Below are 20,146 nucleotides of genomic sequence, written 5' to 3' on the forward strand. Positions count from 1 at the left end.
CCCACTTTTCTCAATTTTCTTTAACCATCTCCAATCCCTGACTCACTACCCTAGCATTCACCTCTCGCACCACCCCATCCATGTATAAGTTGAACAGCCAGGGCGACATAACGCATCCTTGACGAAGTCCCACCTTTACTTCAAACCACTCACTCTCTCCATTTCTAATCCTAACACATGCTCTACTACTCTCATAAAAACTCTTGACAGCTCCCAAAAGCTTTCTTCCTATCCCATAAATCTGCATAACCTCCCACAGTGCCTTTCTGTCTACCCTATCATAAGCCTTTTCCAGATCCATAAAAGACCAAAAAACATCCTTCCCCTTTCCTATAGCTTTCTCACATATCTGTCTTACCACAAAGATCTGATCTACACAACCTCTACCCGTCCTAAATCCACACTGTTCCTCACCAATTACTCCTTCTGTTCCTCTCCTAATCCTTTTACTTAAAGTAAAAGTTAACCCGTGGCTTCGAGCTTTTTTCGAACACATAAGATTCCCGCCGAATATGGCCAATATCGTCGGGTCAAAGGACAGATCACCCTGAGCTCTGGTTCCTGGCAGACCACTCTTGAAATCTACGGCAAGGGACCTTTTTATGTCTTCACATCAGAAGCCTTCAAGTTCAACCTTATTTCAGACCCACTAGTCTGAGAACGCTACCAAGTAAGTTCTTAGACTTCCTAGTGAATTATTAAACCGTAATTGCCATACATTCACATAGTTGTGGGTTCGAATTCTGCACTTCTCTACTGACCCCTCGCAGTGATTGTTACCTATCCCATCAGGCGTAAGCTCCTCAATCTGTTCAGGGGTGATAGACACCTCAGGTTATAAAGCGTTGTCATATATCCCTCGTGAAACTTCTTAATTCGCACTATTCTGCCTACTTCTTTAACTTTCCTGTTAATTCTCAAGATCGTAATATCAACAGGTTTTCATATATTTAATTAGCTGTGTATTGATTTTTCTTCAGAGGAGAACCCTCAATGGAGACGAAACGGACGCCCAAAAAAATCATGGCTAGGGCAAGTTTATCGAATTTGTTGAGAATTGATTGGAGTGGAAAGGGTGTCTGCATGGGTACTGGCGTTTTTATGTGAGTAATTAAAACAACGCGCTCCCTAGCATATGCCCCCTCAATTGATTATTTTTCTCAAATCGGTGGGGAGGGATAATCCCTCTTCTCCCGTGTGCATGTTCGTATTAGACCTGTTGCAATCCAGTCACCACTGTTTTATGATATAATTTTTCCAATATATAGAAAGATCGAAAGAATAAACAAGATTTGGAGCACCTATACCTCCAGCACCCATGCATATATCTAAATGTTATGTCTCATAAGTTTTCGTTTTCTCTAACACAGGAACGTAGGAAATACTTACGCAGCATTAAAAGAATTCTTTATTGTAGGGTCCTTTTCTCGATTTTGGATCCCTTCTTCGACTTCGGAACCACTGCATTCAAGAATTACGGTATCATCAGAACAAAATAAACAGCGTCAGAACTTAAGACCAAGAATTGAATGCTCTACACTGATTACTAATCTGAGCTCAAATTATTTCAGACTGCTCAAATCTTACGTAACTTTCTTTGGCATAGTAAAAATCTATCATGACTAATGAAATGTATGGATAACTCTATCGTCAAAATATTATGGGGAAAACATTACCCGAAGTACAGTGGAGAGGGTCCCGAAATATCTGAAGTTGGGAAAATATCTATTTTTGTAATTTCATGTGCTGTGGTATTGGCAGCATCACTGGCAACTCGCTGCGATACATACCGATCCAAATATTGCTGTTTTAATTCCTCTGCAAGTGGTAAGTGCATCTTATTGATTGTGAACATCTTCAACAGTAAGCAGTGTTATAATATATAGTTATGTAACCCTTAAAGTTAATAACAAAACCGAATAAACTGGTTTTATCAGTTGCCATGCTCGCGTCTGCAGCAGTCGCATATAAAAGCAGACCTTCCACTTGTCAGAGTGTCAGCTGTCACTGACAAGACGCGGAAGCAAGAGGAACAGATTAGACGAGGAGTAAGAGGTTAAACAACATACCTTGGGACAACAGGTGATAGGTACTGTAAAAAAGGTTGGATTTTGCTACATCATGATAATGATGCTCAGCATAAAAATTTTGTTTATCAGTAGAGAGTGAACTTTGTTCAAAATAAGAAGTTGGGGTGTACCGGTAGGTTATCAGAATATATAGTGTTGCAACCAGCTGAGCCTAGCAACAGATCCTTCGACCGACGAGTGCCCAAAAGTGAAAAGAATTTTAATGTCATTGACATTTTTACAATGTAAGTGAGAAGTGTATGTACCTTTGTTGTTTCCAGGGCCTGACATTGTAATCAGATTTTTACGAAAATAGCAATATCTTCATTTCTGAGTAGGAACATTGTTATTTTTATCAAGTTACCTTAGCGTCAAAGGACTTGTAAGTATTACCAGAGTGGTTGATAAAGCAGTGAAAACTATGAACCAGAAATGCCATGTAGTTGATGAAAACGTAATTAGTAATAGGAAAGGGTGTTGTATAGACTAAGGGTAAGACCAAGGCTAGGCAATGGGGTTAGGAGCAGCTGTAGGCAAATCGTATATTAGGATAGGACATGTTTAGAATTAAGTGAAAATGGAAGGACATTGACATTGTGAATGATCCAGTTGGTGTTTGGGGATGACACTGTGCTGGTGGTTTATCCTGAAGAGAGACTGAGGTAGTTTGGAAGATTCTGTTAGAAGAAAGTAGTAATGAATGAATAATGGGCAAAAGTAAATTGGTGAGATGTACAAGGAATTATTATGCCAGCTTGAATGTGAGTGGTGTCAAGGGTTAGATGCATGAAATGGAATGTTGCAAATAACTTGGGTCATGTGGGAGTGAATGGATGAAGTGAATAACAATCTGTTGCCCCTGGTCTCTCTCTTGCAGATGATGCACAACCTCCAGGAAACCAACAACGGCCTCCAGGCAGGACCATAAGTTACTTAGAGAAGAGATATTGTGTTGTTGTCTGGGGGTTGTTAGTGTGAAGCATAGTAATATAAGGTGTTTGTCTTCTGTGTGGTGGTTGCATCTGGGGCAGTTTGAATCTGTAGCCATGCCTATTTTCTGTTACTACTGTCTTGGGGCAGTGCTTCTGACCTAGGGCAGTGGACAAGATACAGGAATGACCCATCATCCAGGAGGTGCCAACATAAGAGGGAGGGAAGAAGGTGGAGTGGAGTGGAGTATGTTAGGGATGGAATGGGTGGGAGTGGTTTTTATGCCTTTGTTTTTGAGCTACCTCCCTTGTAAGGGGGGAAAACCCTTTGGTATATGTATGTACTTTCTTAATGACAGATAGTGGCTTGAGCACAGGCATGCTAGTGTGGTTCTTGCCTGTTGTGGAAGGGGGTTGTTGTTGGAGTATTGAGTTTGGTGGTCTTTCTTGAAGGGCTTGTTTAGTTATCTGGGTGTGAGTATGTTTTGTGTAGTTTGGGTGGTAGGTTGTGGTAGATGTATGAGTAGTATGCTGCTAGTATAGTTTTTTGTGTTATGTTGGTGGTGCTTGTGAGATGTAGTGTAAAAAGTGTGTGTTGTTCAGGGTTCTGGTGTAGAAATGTGTTTCTGTCATTGCCATATGATGTTTTATGGGAGGGATTTTGGTTTCTGAATGTAGGTGTTCTATAGGGGTGGTTTTGGTGCATTCTGTAATTACTGTGCTCCATTCTGCAATGTTTCCAAGCTGTTTGTTTTGATTTGCTGACTGTTGGGGACCATGCTGAGGAGGTATATTCTAGAGATTTTTATGAATTGTTTATAAAAAAAAAATTCCCAGAGTCAGTTCTAGAGATACTTTTCAATATTTTTTTTTCATTATTATTATTTTTTTTATTGTTAGGTCCTTGATATGATGGCCAAATGTCATACGAGTATCAAATGAACATCAAAAAGTACCCATAATTTTTGCGTTCCTTTCCCATAGAAGGGATTGGACATTTAATTTGACTTTTTTCTGTGGTTGTCTGGACAGAGCAGTGTTACTTTTGATTTGTGGAGTGAAGCTTTCATTCTTTTATATCTGTGCCACTGTTCCAGTGTGTATGCTTGAGTATTTTTTGCTGCCATTTTATATTGACTGTACTGGGTTGTTATTGTCAAGTCATCTGTGTAAGAAACATTGGTGTTTAGTTCTGGTTCAGGAGTTGGTAGATCACACATAGATAGCTTGAACAGTAATGGTGAAAGTATTGCACCTTGAGGTACTCCATTGTATAGTCTTTTTGTACCTGAGACATATTTGTTTTGGGCCATACTTTTCAGAGTAAAGGAAGCAAGTAACTGGTTGGAATAAAAAGACTCATGAAAAATGGGTATTTGGGAATTAATGGAGAGATAAGGTTGTATGGAGTGATTGTGCCCATGGCACTATGTAACAAGGTTGGAATATAAGGGAGACAAAATATAATACTTTAGAAATGTGTTGAATAGAGAAATATGATAGATAATAATAGAGAGAGAAGTGTGGAGGTTAGGCAGAGATTGGGAGTATGGACATTTGGAAAGAAAGAATGAGGAAACACTAGCAGGAAAAGAAGTGGACATCGGAAATGGGTAGGGTTAGCTGAAGAGAAAAACCAAGAATGAAGTCAATAGTATGAAGGTTTTGGATGGATGTGGTATGTGTTTTGCAAAGAAGAGAGAATACAAAAGGTGAAGTGAATGGATGAAGGGACGATTCAGCCTGAGGAGATGTTCTTTTCATCTGTTTCATAATTTATCTTCAAGTGGACGAGGTGGAGGTGCCACGTGGTGAAAAAGTGGTGGTAGAGCAGCTGTGCCTATTGGGCCCATTTGTGGAAGATGTGCCTTTCTGCATTTCTTTTGAACCAAACAGTGCAGTAGGCTACATGGTGAGCCATCTTTGAGGTGCTGGTGTAGAAAGAGTAGTTGAAAGGTTTTTATCTATGATTAGGGTATGTGGTCTGACTTGCCACAAGAAAGAAAGAGCCTTTAGTATATGTAATACTTGGAATCAGGTTAAGTTGTCCTCTCACTTATAAAAGAAAATACTTGACCTAACATTTGATACATGACCTTGATGCCACAAACAAGACCTTGTAATGAAGGTAAATAAGAAACTAAACATATTTAGAATAGTTGCAATCACAGGATTTGGACAGCAGAAACTAATTATTTTATAAACAACTATGAATTACTCACAGAATGGTATCCATCATTTAAGAAAGTAGTCTATAAATGTTTCATCCCATCCATTCATCTCATCCTTGGTTGTCCCCTCAAGTTCACTCCATCCACCTGTGCTTTCCACACCCCTTTTGCTAATCTTTCTTCACTCATCCTTTCCATGTGTCCAAATCATTCCAAAAATCTTTCATCATCCCTACCTACTAGCTCCCTTTACAACCCTGCTCTCTTCTTCATCTCCCTGTTTCTCACTTTATCCAACCTTTAACTCCTACCATACTTCTCAGACACTTCATCTCAGACACATTTAAAATTTTCCTTTATGCCTCTTAAATTCCAAGTCTCCATCCCATACAGTGTTGTAGGCATGATCACCTCTTCATATAATCTTCTCTTTGGATTCATTCCTAGGTGCCTATTTCTCATGACACTTTTTGCCCCCACCCCTCAACATTTACTTGTTTCTACCAATCTACATTTTACTCCCACCCCCACTCCTCCATTTCCTGCCACTTGTGGTTTAATTGACTGGTAACAAAAATATTATCATTTGTGTCACTCTGCAGAATTCATACAAGATAGGGATCTTTCATGAAATTATTAAATGTTTTTATTGTTTCAGGGACAGCATGAACAACTCAGATAAAAATCTCCTTTGCCTTGGCACATATGTGTGTCCCAGTTTACCAGTGGAATACTATGAGTTCCTAGGGAGGTATTTGGACGCTGAATTGGGGATACACTCGATTCTAGTATATGATTCAATGCGTCAAGGACCTGATGTAGCCCGAGGGGATGACAAACACATTGATATCGGTTAGTGCTATAGCATGTTAGTTTCATGATAAGTTATTGTAGTATTTATTCAAGTGATGATTAAAAAAGATGTTGCAGGCATTTATTATCTTCTTCATTTTAGAACATATTTAGACTTGTGTAATGTACAAATTAATTGGCACTGATGTGTATCTGTATTAGTTAGTCCTGCAAGAACAGAGCGAGTTGTCTCTGTCACCCATCTTCAGATCCCTTATCTTCCTTCATCCTCACTTCCACATGGAAGTGCAGCCCTGAGGGCTGACAATTGGTCCTTGGTCTGAGTCCAAGATTTTTCTTTATCAACTTCATATGTATTTCTTCCACCTTTAAACACAAAGAGAGCTGACAACCAGCAACTGCTCCTATCCTTTTATTACCATATATGCTGGTGTATAAGTTGACATTTGAAGCCTAAAAGCATCTTTCTAAAACCGGGGGTTTGTTTGTATGCCAAATATGGAAACCTATACCACTGATGGCTAAACAAATGAAACTGCTTGCTTAACATTTGTTGCACACCACTTGTCATAGCTCTTGCAACCTACCACAATTATCTCCTATTGAAACTCATATGTGGTAAGGCTATTTGATGTAGCAATGATAATGACATCAGTGACTTAACTCTTATGGCATGCTAGGTTAGGTTCACTAATGTAGGTTAGGCTGGTTTACTCTGCAAGGTAGAACTTGCAGTAGTAGAAAACATAGCCCTACAACTTACAATTTACAACAGCTGATTGGTATACCAGTGGTGCCACCAATATCAAGCAGCCGGCTGTTGAACTATGCTTTCGTTAAACAAGAGTGGTTTTACTACCACCATCAGCAATAGGAAACTACCATACAGACTTTGAAACAATCGTACAGATTTTCTCTTTCATTAGACGTTATTGAAGACGCAGTAGCTCCCATATCAATAATTGATGATTTTCTTACATATAAATCTGTAAATATGCAGAAAATACCTGTTAAGCTATGGTAATGAGATAATGTTTTTTTGTTTTGTTTTTTTTCTTTCCATACAATAGTGCTGAGAAAGTGTTACTCCCTTATTTTTAGGGGTCATCTTATCTATGAAATATAGTTTTAAACTTGAATTACAAATTCAAAATTTATGGATTAACTTATGTGCTGGATTGACTTGTACACTGGCATATACAGTAGTAACTGCTGGTGACATAGAAACAATCCTACGTTAATACAATACAGACATTGATCCAAGGTTTCTTCCCAGAGAAATTTATGGGATGGCCCAAGGACCATTGCCAGCTGCTCTGGGGTTATAGTATTCTGGTCAGTAAAACTTCCAAAATTTGATAGATTGATTTATTGACAAATTAATTTTCTCATATACCCTGTGCTCAGCATTTGTGCGGACCAACCACTACCTGCGTGAGTACCACAACAACAGCAAGAGCAGCTTTGAGCTACTACCTGTGGCCCCAGTCTTCCAGCACCCAACCAAAGGAAAAGTCCAAGGATATTATACAGATATACTTGTGCATAGAGATACCATGTAAGGAATTAGCTTGATTACACATGTTTTGCTTGCTGTGGCTAATATACCTAGGGAATATTCTTCATGTAACTACATAACACTCTAACATTTAATGTTTTCTAGAAAAAGAATAAAAGATTTCATAGACTTGAGGGGAAGCAAGTTTGCTTATGCTAATCGTGATTCTGTGAGCAGTAGTCACCTTTTACTTACAACACTCAAACAACTTGGAGAAAACACAAACTTCTTCTCCAATATGCAAGGTAAGCTAATGTTGCTCATGTTGCTTTTGAATTTCTCAAGATTTTTTAATCCAGTTACTGATGATGTGGGAGGGGGATGGGGGTGATGGTGAGGGAGTATGTGTGAATGATATTTTGACACAGCCTGAAGGGATTTTTCCCCCTTCTCTTTTTCTGCATGAGGAGATGGAGAGGGGGGTTGTCAATTAATTGAAGTGGCCTTGCTGTGGATGTGCTGTGTCTTGCTACATTGCTTCTGACCCAAGGCACTGGGTGAGATGCAGGGATGACCTGTCATCCAGGAGGAGCCAAGAAAAGAGGGAGGGAGGAGTGGTGAATGGGAGTGGAGTGGGTGGGGATGAAATGGGTGGGAGTGGATTTATGCCTTTGACTTTGGCAACCTCCCTTGTAAGGGGGAAAAAGCCATTGGTATATGCATGTGTGTACTTACTGAGGATGTGACACAGAAGTAGATGAAATAGCCCAGCAGCAGAGAGATGAAGAGGAATGCTATTTGGGACCGTGCATAGTTCAACTATACTAGGGAAAAGGGGACAAATATGAATGATCTGATAAGCATTTATTTACATAGTTGTATTATACAGGAAGGGAGCTATGCTCGTTGTGACCCATCTTTGTATCTTTCAGCATCTAGTTTGTTCTTAAATTCTTGTATGGTGTTTGCACACACTATTGCCTCATCCAATAGTTGGTAAAGTGTATGGGAAGCTGTTAATTGAGAAAGAGCAGTGACTTTTGTGGAGGAAAATGTGACCAATAGTTTGGGTTGACTCAGCTAGACTTAAAGGTTAAGTTAATTCATTGAAAGTGGAAATAAATTGTACCTTTAACCACTAGTTCCTTCAACATTTCCGCTGATTTCTGTAATGAACTACACATAACATCAAATAACAGGAATGTACTGGAACACAAAATCTATGGGTGATACGATTATTTTTTTTATAATATTTTTGTATTTAGAATGCAAAAATGTGTGAAAAACATGTGTCATTTTTTTTTGGGGGGGGGGGGACACATTCTATGTTGACCAATATAATCGGAGAGTAAGAGACAGGATCCCATGAGATTGTTCCTTTCGTGTATACTACAATTATGTAAATAAAGTTATGTACAATTAGGTAAATAAAAACACACATTCATTTCAAAAGGCCTCTTCCCCCATACAAGTGGGTGGCTAAATCAAAGAACAAACACACCCCATAATAATTCCTGTAACCTGCATCGCTTGAGTACGAAACTTTTCTTTTTCAGTGGCAGAAACACATCCAAAGTCTATCGAGCTTATCCTTCTGAAGAAGGCTGATGTAGCAGCAGTAGATTCTATATCCTTAAAGAACTACTTAACACGATACTATTATCAGGAGGAAGAACTGCATGTACTTGAATCTTGGGGCCCACTGCCACCTCATCCAATCCTAATCAACAAATCTTTACCAGGTAAGGTAGCATAACAGAATTGTTTAGTTGTAGTAAGGAAATGATTGATTAAAGAATGAATATGCATACTTTGTTGACTATCTTGTTACATATATCAAAAGACCTCCCTCGTAAAGGGGATGTGTGATGGAGTCAAAATAGACACCCTCTTTACACCCATCCAAAACCAATTTGTCACCCTTACATGTTAGTACCTCATAGAACAGTGGTTCCCAACCTTTTCTGGCTTGAAGGACCCTTGCCAAACCTTTCAGAAGTTCCTGGCGCCCTTATTAGAAAATCTAAATTCTAGTTTCAGTATTCTGTTGATTCAACATCAGTGTAACAAAAAATTTTCCCTGGATAATATGAAAACACTCATTTTTACACTGATGCTGCTTTAATGAACAAAATATTAATGTCAGAGTCGGTAATACACATTATTTTTGCCCTGAATTTTGGCCGCACCCTCAGTTGATCTCAAAGCACACCGGTTGGGAACCACTGTCATAGAGGGTCATCCTTGCCCTCCACCACACTGCTTGGGTCAGAGGCAATGCAGCAAGACACAGCACTTTCAGTGCAAGGATTGACAGAGTTGGTTTACCCCCGTTGCTTCATTATGTGACAACTCCTCCCCTCATCCACTTGAAGAAAATCTACAGACCGGACAAGAACCTCCCTTCAGGCCATGTCATTTCTTCATCCATTTACTACCACTTTTTATTCACTCTTATCTTTTGCACTTCCTTTCTTCTTCAATAGACATTTCTCATGCATCCATTTCCCCTTTCACCCCCATCCATGTACATTTATTATTCATTTTATTACATCATACATATTGTAGAGACAACCAATAATGGGTACCTGCTTGTGGTTGTCCTGTAAGATGAACAGCACAGCTGTCCATTTTCTAAACCCATCTACCCACTCACCTTCATCAGGAAGTTGAGCCTTGAGAGGCTGATATTTTCTCTGGACTGACCCAAAATCTTTCTCTGTCAACTTCAGCTGCATTTCTTACACTTGACAACTGCTCCCCTCCTACTACTTTTCATTTGGTGACTTGAAAACAGTTCACCAATACAACATAGACAACAATCAAAGATTCTTCCCAGAGTTCTGTGGGAGGGCCCAAGGAATTTTGCTAGCCACACTGGAGCTGCAAGTTTTCCGCTTCATAAAACTTGAAGCAACAAATATTATCAAACTTATACCAAAAGGCCCTTCCCTTTGTAAGTGGGAGTAACCAAGTCAAAGAATGCACCCAACCTTCATCCGTCCTACACACATCTAAAAACCTATTTGTTGTCCCTCCCATCAACTCTGTCTCAGGTACCAAAAGACCATATGATAAGAGTCCCTCAGGGTACAATACTTCCACCTTTGCTGTTCAGCCTGTACATGTGTGATCTACCAGCTCCTGAACCTGAGCTAAACACCAGTGTTCTCTTGTATATAGATGACTTGACAATGATAACCCACCAGTATATAGATTAAGTTGGAACTGGACATAAATTTGAGACAAGATATAATCAGCTAGAAAATAGGAGACATGACCCAATGAGTATTGCTCCTCTCTGGTATACTAAAATTAAGTGAATATAGCAAATACAAAATAGCAGCAAAAAATACCCAAGCCTATTTTTACAAACTGTAACCATGGCTCAGAAATAACAGAATGGAAACCTCACCCCAGAAATTACTTTAACATTGTTCACCCAGGACAACCATGTATATATATAAAAAAATAGTAAAATCAAAAGGCCAAACCTTGCAATTCCAAAGGAGCCCAAAAATTTCTGGGTATAACATTTGACACTTGTATGACTTTCAGCCCACATGTCAAGGACCTAACAACAAAAATCAACGAGAAAAAAATCTGAAAACCATATCTAGCACTGATTTTGGACAACAAAATGAAACTTATAACTATCTGTAAGCAATTCATAAGAACTACCTTAGAATACACCTCATGATCACACTTTCTTTTTGCATTGATCCCCAGATACATATTTCTCAAAACCCTTTTGATCCCCCTCCCCACTGAGATTTACTTACCATACCCTGTAAATCACCTCCACCCCTACTCCTCTACTCCCTGCTACATGTGACTCTAATCATTTAAAGCTCTACACTTTCTATAACTTCTTACTCTTCAAACTCTCCTCCAACTCGCCACCACCCCCATCCCCTTGTACATCTTATCACCTTACTTTTGCCCACATTTACTTTCAGCTTCTTCTCCTCTCGTACTGCAGTGTCATATTCTTTCACTCTCACTGGAAGGCACAACAAATGGGTGTTGGATGGGCATGAGGTGGTGAAGAATGGGTATATACCTTAACCAGGCCTCCACCCCTAATTAGAGAGAAAGGGCTTTCGGTATGTGTGTGGATACATACATACATACATACATGTGTGTACTTTTATTTATTTTATTTTTCTTGTAGATGAATTGAAGCAGAAGACCATCAAAGCACTACTGTCACTGCATAAGTACCCTAATTGGCAAGAAGGGCTGAATAATTTTGGTTTTCTACAGTTCGAACCTCTTGTTGCTGATAAGTACCTTGAAGTACAATCCCTCTTGAACTCTACAAGACGACTGTCCTTGGATTCAACTTATTATTAGTGAGAGACATAGGTAACAGGTAGGATATGAATATTTGATAAAGAATGTTCATAGGGGTAACTGTTCTTAACCTTTCCACTTTTTAGTCCAAGAGTTCATTGGTTCTCGTCCTTTTTTACATCCTCCACCTTTTACACTGCCTTATTTACGTATTTGACTCAAAATGTGAAATACTTATCTTTAATGGTTGTTCAATGTGTACAGTGGGCTCATGTGTTGAGTTCCGTTTAGCTCAAGTTCTGCATTTCATAAATTCCATGCAATACCCAAAATGTGTAGATTCCCAATATTTATGCTTATCACCCACAACTTCTGCAGGTTTGTGACACCTTTTTCCCATTGGCAGCCATCATACAGTGTTTCTAATGCCTTGTGCCTGCTACCTTACCTTGTTGGAAAATTAACCTTCACCCTATTTTTCCTGTGTATAACTGAACCACCCCAATCCTCCTGTGGAAGAATTGTCCACCCTGCTTCTTTATTGAGTGGCACAACCTTTTTTTTCCTGTGACTAGGTCATCTTCTTAGTTTGAATTAGGTGATTTGTATTTTGTTCTGCAAGACTTGGTCACCACTTTCCCATTGATAAGCACACCTATTTTCACATGTCAGGTGCTTGATCCAGTCCTATAATGAGGTCCTGTTTGACTCAGGCAAGTTGTTCACCGTTGAGATGTCTTCCTAACTTGCTACCCCAAAAGGTTCTCCTCCTCCCCCTCACAGGCTTAAGTAACATTTTGATAACTTGTTTGTTTTAACACATGCCTTGGAGAAATACTATGCATTACTGTAGATTAACAAAGGTATGGACAATTATAATGTTCTGTTAAGGTGGCGTTCTTGCTGCTTAGTAGAATAATTTTACAAAAGTGAATAATGTACTGGAAGTATGTTATTGTGTCAGGAGTTAAGACTGATTTTAGGTATTTGTGTGATATTTGGTGACTGTTTCATAAAAGTTAGATAGTTACAAAGTATCCCCATATTGACATTGAAGAAAATATGGAAAAAGAGCTTAATAGTTTCCATAGAAAAATAACCCAACCCTCCCCTCTCTTCCCATGTGTCTCCTTGTGGTGGAAGGAGAACTTACCAATAATGGATTTGTATTTTGTCATCAATAGCCATTGCTTTTATCCGTGGAAACAATGTTGTACCAAAGAAGTGGTAAAAGAGAGATTTAGTGAGGGTAGCAGTAAAGAAGGATTGCAGAAGTTGAAAAAATATGATGACAAAGGTATTTTGGGATAAATACAAAGAGAAGGTTGTATGAATGAGTGAAATTAATTGTTGCCTCAAATTTCACTAAGTGGAAAACCCACAGTCCCTCAGTAGCTGGCAGTAGTCCTTGGAACCTCCCACAGATCTCTCTGGGAATAAACTTTGGACTGTTACCTGTGATGTATCACTGTATGACTGTTTCCATGTCACCAGCTGAAAGTTGTAGGAAGAGGAGAGCAGTTGCTGGTGGTCATTTCTCCATGTGTAAAGAAGTGTAAGAAATGTAATAATATGAGAATTAATATGAAATAGTATAAGAAATTATATGAGAATACTCAGGAAAGAAGATGTATCCCTAGAAGATACTTTACTACAATGCAGAGTGTATGAAGCCAGTGAGGAGCATATGAAAGAATTTGGTGCTGGTATAAGCAGTTTGTGTGTCCATAGTGTCAAGTCTAAGAAGAATGAGGAATCCCAGCCCTTAAATCCAAATTATGTTCCTCAACGATCTTGCAAATTCTGCGGTTATCGGCACGTTTTTGGAAGGAATAATTGCCCAACTAACAAAAGAAAGTTGATAAAGATCTTGGGTCAAGTCCAGAGATGGAATGTCAGCCCCTCAGAGCTGGACCATCTGATGGAGGTGAGTGGGTTTGACAGGGTTTGACCACAACATGCAGATACCTGTCACTGGTCTCAATGAATGAGTAGAATCAATGAATGAAGGATCTGTTTCACTTTATGGAGCAGAGACTTGGGGCATAAGGGAGACAGACAGGAAGAGTGAATGTGTTTTGAGATGAAGTGTTTGAGGAATATGATGTGTTTTACAAAAATGAATAGGGTGAGAAATGGGAAGGTGAGGTGGAGAGCTAATGTGGAAAGAACTGTTAGAGATAGTCGCTCAAAAGTGCTCAGGTGATTTGGATAAGTGGAAAGAATGAGTGAGGAAGGACTAGTAAAAGAATATGTAGATAATGGAAATAGATGGAGGTAATTGAGAGGAAGACCAAGAATGAGATGGATGGAGAAAGATTGAATGGATGAGGTGGGGAGTTGCCATATAATGATGTGGTGGAGGTAAACTAGATCGGGTTGCTAAGCCCTGCTGTGGAAGCACTCGTGTATCACTTTATTCCCTTTGACCCAGGCATTGTGTTGGGGCTCAGGGATGTTCCTTCATTTGTGAAATGCTGAGATGGAAGAGGCAGTAAGTGGGTTTTAATTTGTATGAAGTGGATGTGTGCTGTGATTGAGTTACTCCCCCTTATAAGAGGAAAAGGTCTATGGTGTATATGTTAAAGTTAAGTGACTGCCATTCTTCTTTGAGTGGACCAACTAGTGACGGGTTGGGGATTATCAAGAAGAAAAGTATTGTAGATAAAGAATATGTAGTTGATATAATGCATAATAAGTCATCTGTTATGAAAAAGAATCTACACTGTGCTTTCAGAATAATGGTGTTCTCAGATGCAGGTAGAATGTTGAAATGTATTGTGTGTTTACCTGTATGTGAGGGAAGAAATAGTATATGGTAATGATTTTTATAATCAAGCTTAAGATATTTTTGGATGAAATTATTTTCTGGTATAATTTTTTTCAAAGAGGGTTAATTATTTTTGCAAAAGGTGAAGTTAGCCAGCATTCTAGATAAAGTAAAACCAGGAATGCCTTTCTTACAAATCAGAGAGAGGGAAACTCAAAGATTTGATTTTAATCTGAGTGAAATAAGAGATCAACCACATGCATAAATCATGTTATTGACTAGAAGGTATACAATTGGAAGAAGGTAGGTAAAATGGTCAGTGGGCAGTAATATCAGGAATGTATTTAGTTGCTCAGTAACCAGCAAGATTGATAGTGTAAGGAAGAAATGGAAATGGTAGATGTCTAAAAGAAGTTGCCAGGTATTTAGAAAAGTAATGAGGGATAGGAAGTCTGGAGAATTTGGTTGAGATAAAACTGGATACAGGTAATGAATTGAGAAGGAAGTAACAAGACAAAATAGCATTATGTGAGGTTGCAGGAATGTGTATGTGGAGGTTGAATAGCAGGTTATTCAATGTGAAAACAGCGGGCAGGACTGACTGCCATTCTGCTTAGGAAGAGAAGCTGATCAGACAGCTCAGAGAGGATAGGTGGCAGAACTAGAATATAGGTGGCTCAGGCATGATAGAATGTTGGTTATTTTAAGGAGCCACGTTTGTGGATGGCATGGAAGGGTAGATGGAGGAAAGTACAGGTCAAATGTTGGTGTCCCCTTAAACGCACACAAATGAATGATAATTAAATTATAGATAATAAGGTTGACAGAAATATGTTTTACAAGTGGGTGGTTTGAAGAAGTTAGGTTGGATTGGGGGATGAAGTTGTCTCAGGGAGGATATTAAGGAGACTCAGGTTAAGTATTTCATGATTATGTATAACAGAGTTGTTCATATTTTCTGCACTTTCACATCTGTATATGTCAGGACAAGGACATGGGCACATTAGAATAAATAGATGTGTTGAACAATTTCTGGACTGTGTTTTACACTGTTTGTGGGTACAAGTACATGCACATAAGAACAAGTACAATCCATGTTTCATGGCTGAAGAAATTGTGGAGAATTATATTGTAGATTAACCCATATAAGACTCAGATATGCTAGATTGTGAAGATTAATATTGTTTAATCCTTCTTTTCTAATCACATGGGTATTGGCATAGATATTTCTTTTGTACCACTTAGAATAAAGATTGTGGAGTAGAATGATTTACTAAAATTGTTTTGCCGTTAATATGCATTGCAAGTAGGTACTGATTACTTGTTTAGAGGTATGTTATTCTACATAGTTGTTCATGCATGTATTTATGTGATTTATGTGCTAGTGTATATAGTTTCGGGTGTTTATATATAGAAGGATAGAGATTAAAGTGGCCATGAAAGTCTTAATTTTATGAGTTTTATAGATTGCTTAAGTTGTTATTGATTATTAATAAATGCTTTTCGGAATGTTCATATTTCCTCTGTCTTTTCACATGAGGAGAACTAGTTTATATAATCTTGGGTGGTTATATATAGAAATGTAGAGATAAAAGTTCCTATGGAAGTCTTTTTTTAAACATTGTATAGATGGCTTGATATTGTTATTTGTTACTAATAAATGCTTTTAAGAAAGTTTGTTTACATTAGTATACCGGTAGATCAAAGACTATCAAGGGTTAAGGAAAACCTGGATATTGGGGACTAGACATTTATTTGATTAAAAATGGACAAACATTAATACAATTTGAAGGAACCAATGATTGGTAATTGCAAGTCATGGTCTTATGAGACAGATATTAAATTTCCTTCCACCTGTCTTTCAAACCAATGAATATGAATTAATGATATGGGATTGGTAATGGTGGTCCTGCAAGATGGACAATGGAGAGAATCCGTTCTTTGCCATCCATCTTCAGAACCCATCAACCCCTTTATCATCTGGAGGTGGGCTGCCACTCTGTCACTGGACCAGGTCCAAAATCTCGCCATATCAGATTCAACTGTATTTCCTTTGCCTTTTCATATAAGGAGAGCTAACAACTGATGACATGGTGACAGATATAGCAGCTGGCTCTTCAATTTTACCATTTCAAGTGCCTTTGAGGGAAAATATCAACCAACTGGGCACTCAGGGGGAAGAACTGTTCGTGGACCATTTTCAGACAATGACATTGTTTCCAACTTTGGGAAGACGTCTGGAGAGGAAGAACAAAAGTGATATCACAAAAATAATTCCATGACAAAGTGTATGTTTAATACTACAAATAGCTGATATTAAGGGCTTTCCTGCAACCTGTATATACCGTACTTGTTAGGAGAATTGAACAGAACAAAACAATGACAACAATGGAAGTGACTTTGCAACAGAGTCGAAGTTGTTTGAGTTTACTTCTCCACAAAGCAGTTTCATGATCCGGACTGAAAGCTTGAAACAGAAAAAGCCACAAACTTGGGTTAAAAAGCAGATATTTACGTACTTAAGAGGAAAAATGAAAATGGCAAAAGAGAGAAGTTTCTTAAGACCATAAAATCAAACAAGGATTGGGTCATTGAACCACAGGATGTTATCTGGCCAATAAAAGGGTGGAGTAAACTTAAGAGGGATTATGGAACTACCCAACATGTTGGGTTGAAAAGAGGAAGAGTGCAAGTATAAAGGAAATCAAACAAGGATAGAGTCATTGAACCACAGGATGTTATCTGACCAACAAAAGGGTGGAGTAAACTTAAGAGAGAATATGGAACTACCCAACATGTTGGGTTGAAAAGAGGAAGAGTGCAAGTATAAAGTTGTCTGGGATTTGGTCAATGAAACTCATAATTGTTGGCTGACATGAAAACCACATACCTAATGGACGATACACAGGAACATGAGATGAAAAAGACCAGGGAAATTACCTCCATGATTATAAGAAATGACTCTTATGCAGGTGATTAGATTGACAGTGTGCTTGGGATGGGTTGGAAAGAGGAACGGCTCATGTTGAGTGAAGATAATTTGTGGCAAAACAAAGCCATAGCAAATGAAATATTAGGCAATTCTTGGAAGTTATCAAGGAAAAATAAGTCTAAAAGGAGGTGAGGAAAGATTTGATTAAGGGTGAAAGTACAAAGACATGGAAACTTGTAAAGGAAAGCAAGGATGAAAAAGCAGAAGAAAAATCTTTTTTGTAGAGTTCTCAATCAGAGCAGAAGAAATTATATAAAAAAGACCTTAAGAAAAACTGCGAGAAAACTAAACGTAGAGACCAGGCTCTTAAGCAATGTTTATCTCCAGCTGGAGAATAATATATACATCCTGTGGAGAGGAGATAGAAAACATAAAATAGATACTGGGGTGGAGGATGTGAAAAATGACATATGTACATACATATACCCAAGGCTTTTTTCCCCCTGACATGGGAGGTAGCCAAAAAAAACAGCATAGAAACCACTCCCACCCATTCCATCCCCTACATACTCCACTCCCCTCTACCCTCTTCCCACCCTCTCATCTTGGCACCTCCTGGATGATGGGTCATCCCTGCATCTTGTCCACTGCCCTGGGTCAGAAGCAGTGTTGCAAGACACAACACATCCACAGCAAGGCTGCTTCATTACATCGGCGACCCCCCCCCCCCCCTCTCCGTCCCCTCATGAAGAAAAGGAGAAGATGAGGATAAATGACTGGTGGAAAAAGCAAATCTGAGTGGAGATAAGGCTGAATCAATCCACCTGAGAATTAGGACCAAGTGGTTGAGTATGGAAGAGGCCTTGTGGTGGCAGATGTCTCCCCCCTCCCTGGACAAAAGAACGAGATGAAACTGAATATCAAGAAATGATGTTGGACACATCTTTCTTCCCTAAATAAACTATCAAAGTAACAATATAATCCCAGTGGGATGCTTTGCAATGATGTCATTTAGGAAGAGTGTGAAGCAAGTGGCAAGGCAGAGTAATACCCAGTTAGATATAGCAGTAATGAACACAATGACTCGACAAGTAAAAAGGTGACTCAAGAAGGGATGATATCTCCTTATATGAATGAGCCAGGTATCACTGGCTCTTTGAAATACCTTTACCTTTTAGGAAAAAGTGACCATGGGACAATTGAAATTCAGTTGGCAGATAGAGAAATAGACCCAAGGAATGAATTTAACCAGCAAAATAAACTCTGTATTGGGAAGGTGGTCTTCTCAGGTTTGAAAAAGGTTCTTTGAAGAAGCAAAATGGGAAGAATTCATGAATAACATGTGAACCATGAGTATATGGACATTTTTTCTTTATATTGTCAATGTGGGAGTGAACACACATGCTAAGAATTAGTGGAAGTAGAAACAACATTGGTTCATTAGGTGTGAGACGGGAAATCCAGGAATGTGTCTTGGTCAAAACGGAGAAAGAAAAGAATTGATGGATCAAAGGAACTTCAGTGAACTCCCGCCTATCTGCGACTCGTCATTCGCGATCCTGCATTCCGCGAATTTTTTACAAATACAGTTATTAATTAAAACGAACGAAATAGCAATATGCAATATATAGATTAGTATTAAATTTAGATAAATAAAAATGTGGCGTGGGATGCCAGCATTAATGTTTCTGGCCACGCTATTGGCTGGCGAGTACTTACCCACGTGTTTGCCTCGAATACGTATATGAAGTTCGTGTTTTTTTTTCCGAACGCCTTACGATGCTGCCCAGATGTCCTGTATCTTCTAGTGCATCTGCAGGAACGGCAAAGCGTGTGAAAAGGGTGATGACGATACTATAGGAAGTCCAGGTCATGGACATGCTGAAGGAAGGACGAAGTAATGTTGCTGTCGGCCGCCATTTCGGCGTTAATGAAGGCACGATTCGATGGATAAAGAAGACTGGCCGAAATTAGAAACACCGTCTCCACGAGTGCTCAGTTTGCTAAAACCGTGTTTGTAATTCGGAACAAGAACATCTTAAGAATGAAATCTGCTCTTAGTTGTTATTATATTTATAATATATTCAAAATAGAGTATTAACATTTATCTACACCATAAAACAATATAATAGCGTTTAAACATATTTTGTACCATTAAAAAACGTGTTCTAAGGCATTTCTAAGGGGCGCATCCACTATCCGCGATTTTTCGCTCTTCGCGAGGGGTTTGGAACGCAACCTTCGCGAATACCGGAGGGTCACAGTAATGACTACACAAGAACCCACAGAGAGGAAGAAATAAATAATGAAAGTGGTATCGTAGATGAATTCAAAGATGACTCGAAGCAATTTTACAATTGATAAAGCAAATTAGTAAGAATCTGTTGTCCCAGGTCTTGACCCAATACAGGAAGGCACAGCACCTCCACGGCTGAAGCTGGTTCGCCACCATTTTACATTGTGACCTTCCCTATTCATCTACTTAGGAATACACAGAAGTTCACTACATCTACCTCTGTCTTCCAGAGTCTCTTTGCTAGCCCTCCTTTACTGATTGTTCATATGCCCAAACCATCCCAATATTCTTTCATCACCCCGACCTGACAACTTTTTTTCTCCATTCCCACTCTCTGCCTCACCATATTTCTCACTGTATCAAAGTGGCACT

At 38.9% G+C, this 20,146-nt stretch overlaps 1 protein-coding gene across 4 annotated transcripts; it reads left to right on the forward strand.

Annotated features, from left to right (window-relative positions):
• Positions 1-551: 551 nt before the first annotated feature.
• LOC143036772 (putative phosphite transport system-binding protein PtxB) lies at positions 552-16,221 on the forward strand. Of its 4 annotated transcripts, none has more exons than XM_076204493.1 (6): positions 552-670; positions 5,828-6,021; positions 7,390-7,540; positions 7,646-7,785; positions 9,037-9,222; positions 11,655-16,221. In XM_076204493.1, the coding sequence occupies exons 2-6, from the start codon at positions 5,835-5,837 to the stop codon at positions 11,834-11,836; spliced, it is 846 nt and encodes a 281-aa protein (XP_076060608.1). In that variant the 5' UTR covers positions 552-670; positions 5,828-5,834; the 3' UTR covers positions 11,837-16,221. The 4 variants fall into 4 exon arrangements, with proteins under 4 accessions (XP_076060608.1, XP_076060609.1, XP_076060607.1 ...); XM_076204494.1 differs by lacking the exon at positions 552-670 and adding an exon at positions 1,805-1,827; XM_076204492.1 differs by lacking the exon at positions 552-670 and adding an exon at positions 1,964-2,089.
• The last annotated feature ends 3,925 nt before the right edge of the window (positions 16,222-20,146 follow it).

This window comes from Oratosquilla oratoria, chromosome 21, assembly GCF_046742065.1.
Source record: "Oratosquilla oratoria isolate Oo_2021 chromosome 21, ASM4674206v1, whole genome shotgun sequence".
NCBI lineage: Eukaryota > Metazoa > Arthropoda > Malacostraca > Stomatopoda > Squillidae > Oratosquilla > Oratosquilla oratoria.

Bases quoted from the DNA above. Each gene is read 5' to 3' on its own strand.
- LOC143036772 (XM_076204491.1), top strand. The intron at 6,022-7,389 runs GTTAGTGCTATA...CCCTGTGCTCAG, and splicing joins TGACAAACACATTGATATCG to CATTTGTGCGGACCAACCAC. The intron at 9,223-11,654 runs GTAAGGTAGCAT...TTTTTCTTGTAG, and splicing joins AATCAACAAATCTTTACCAG to ATGAATTGAAGCAGAAGACC.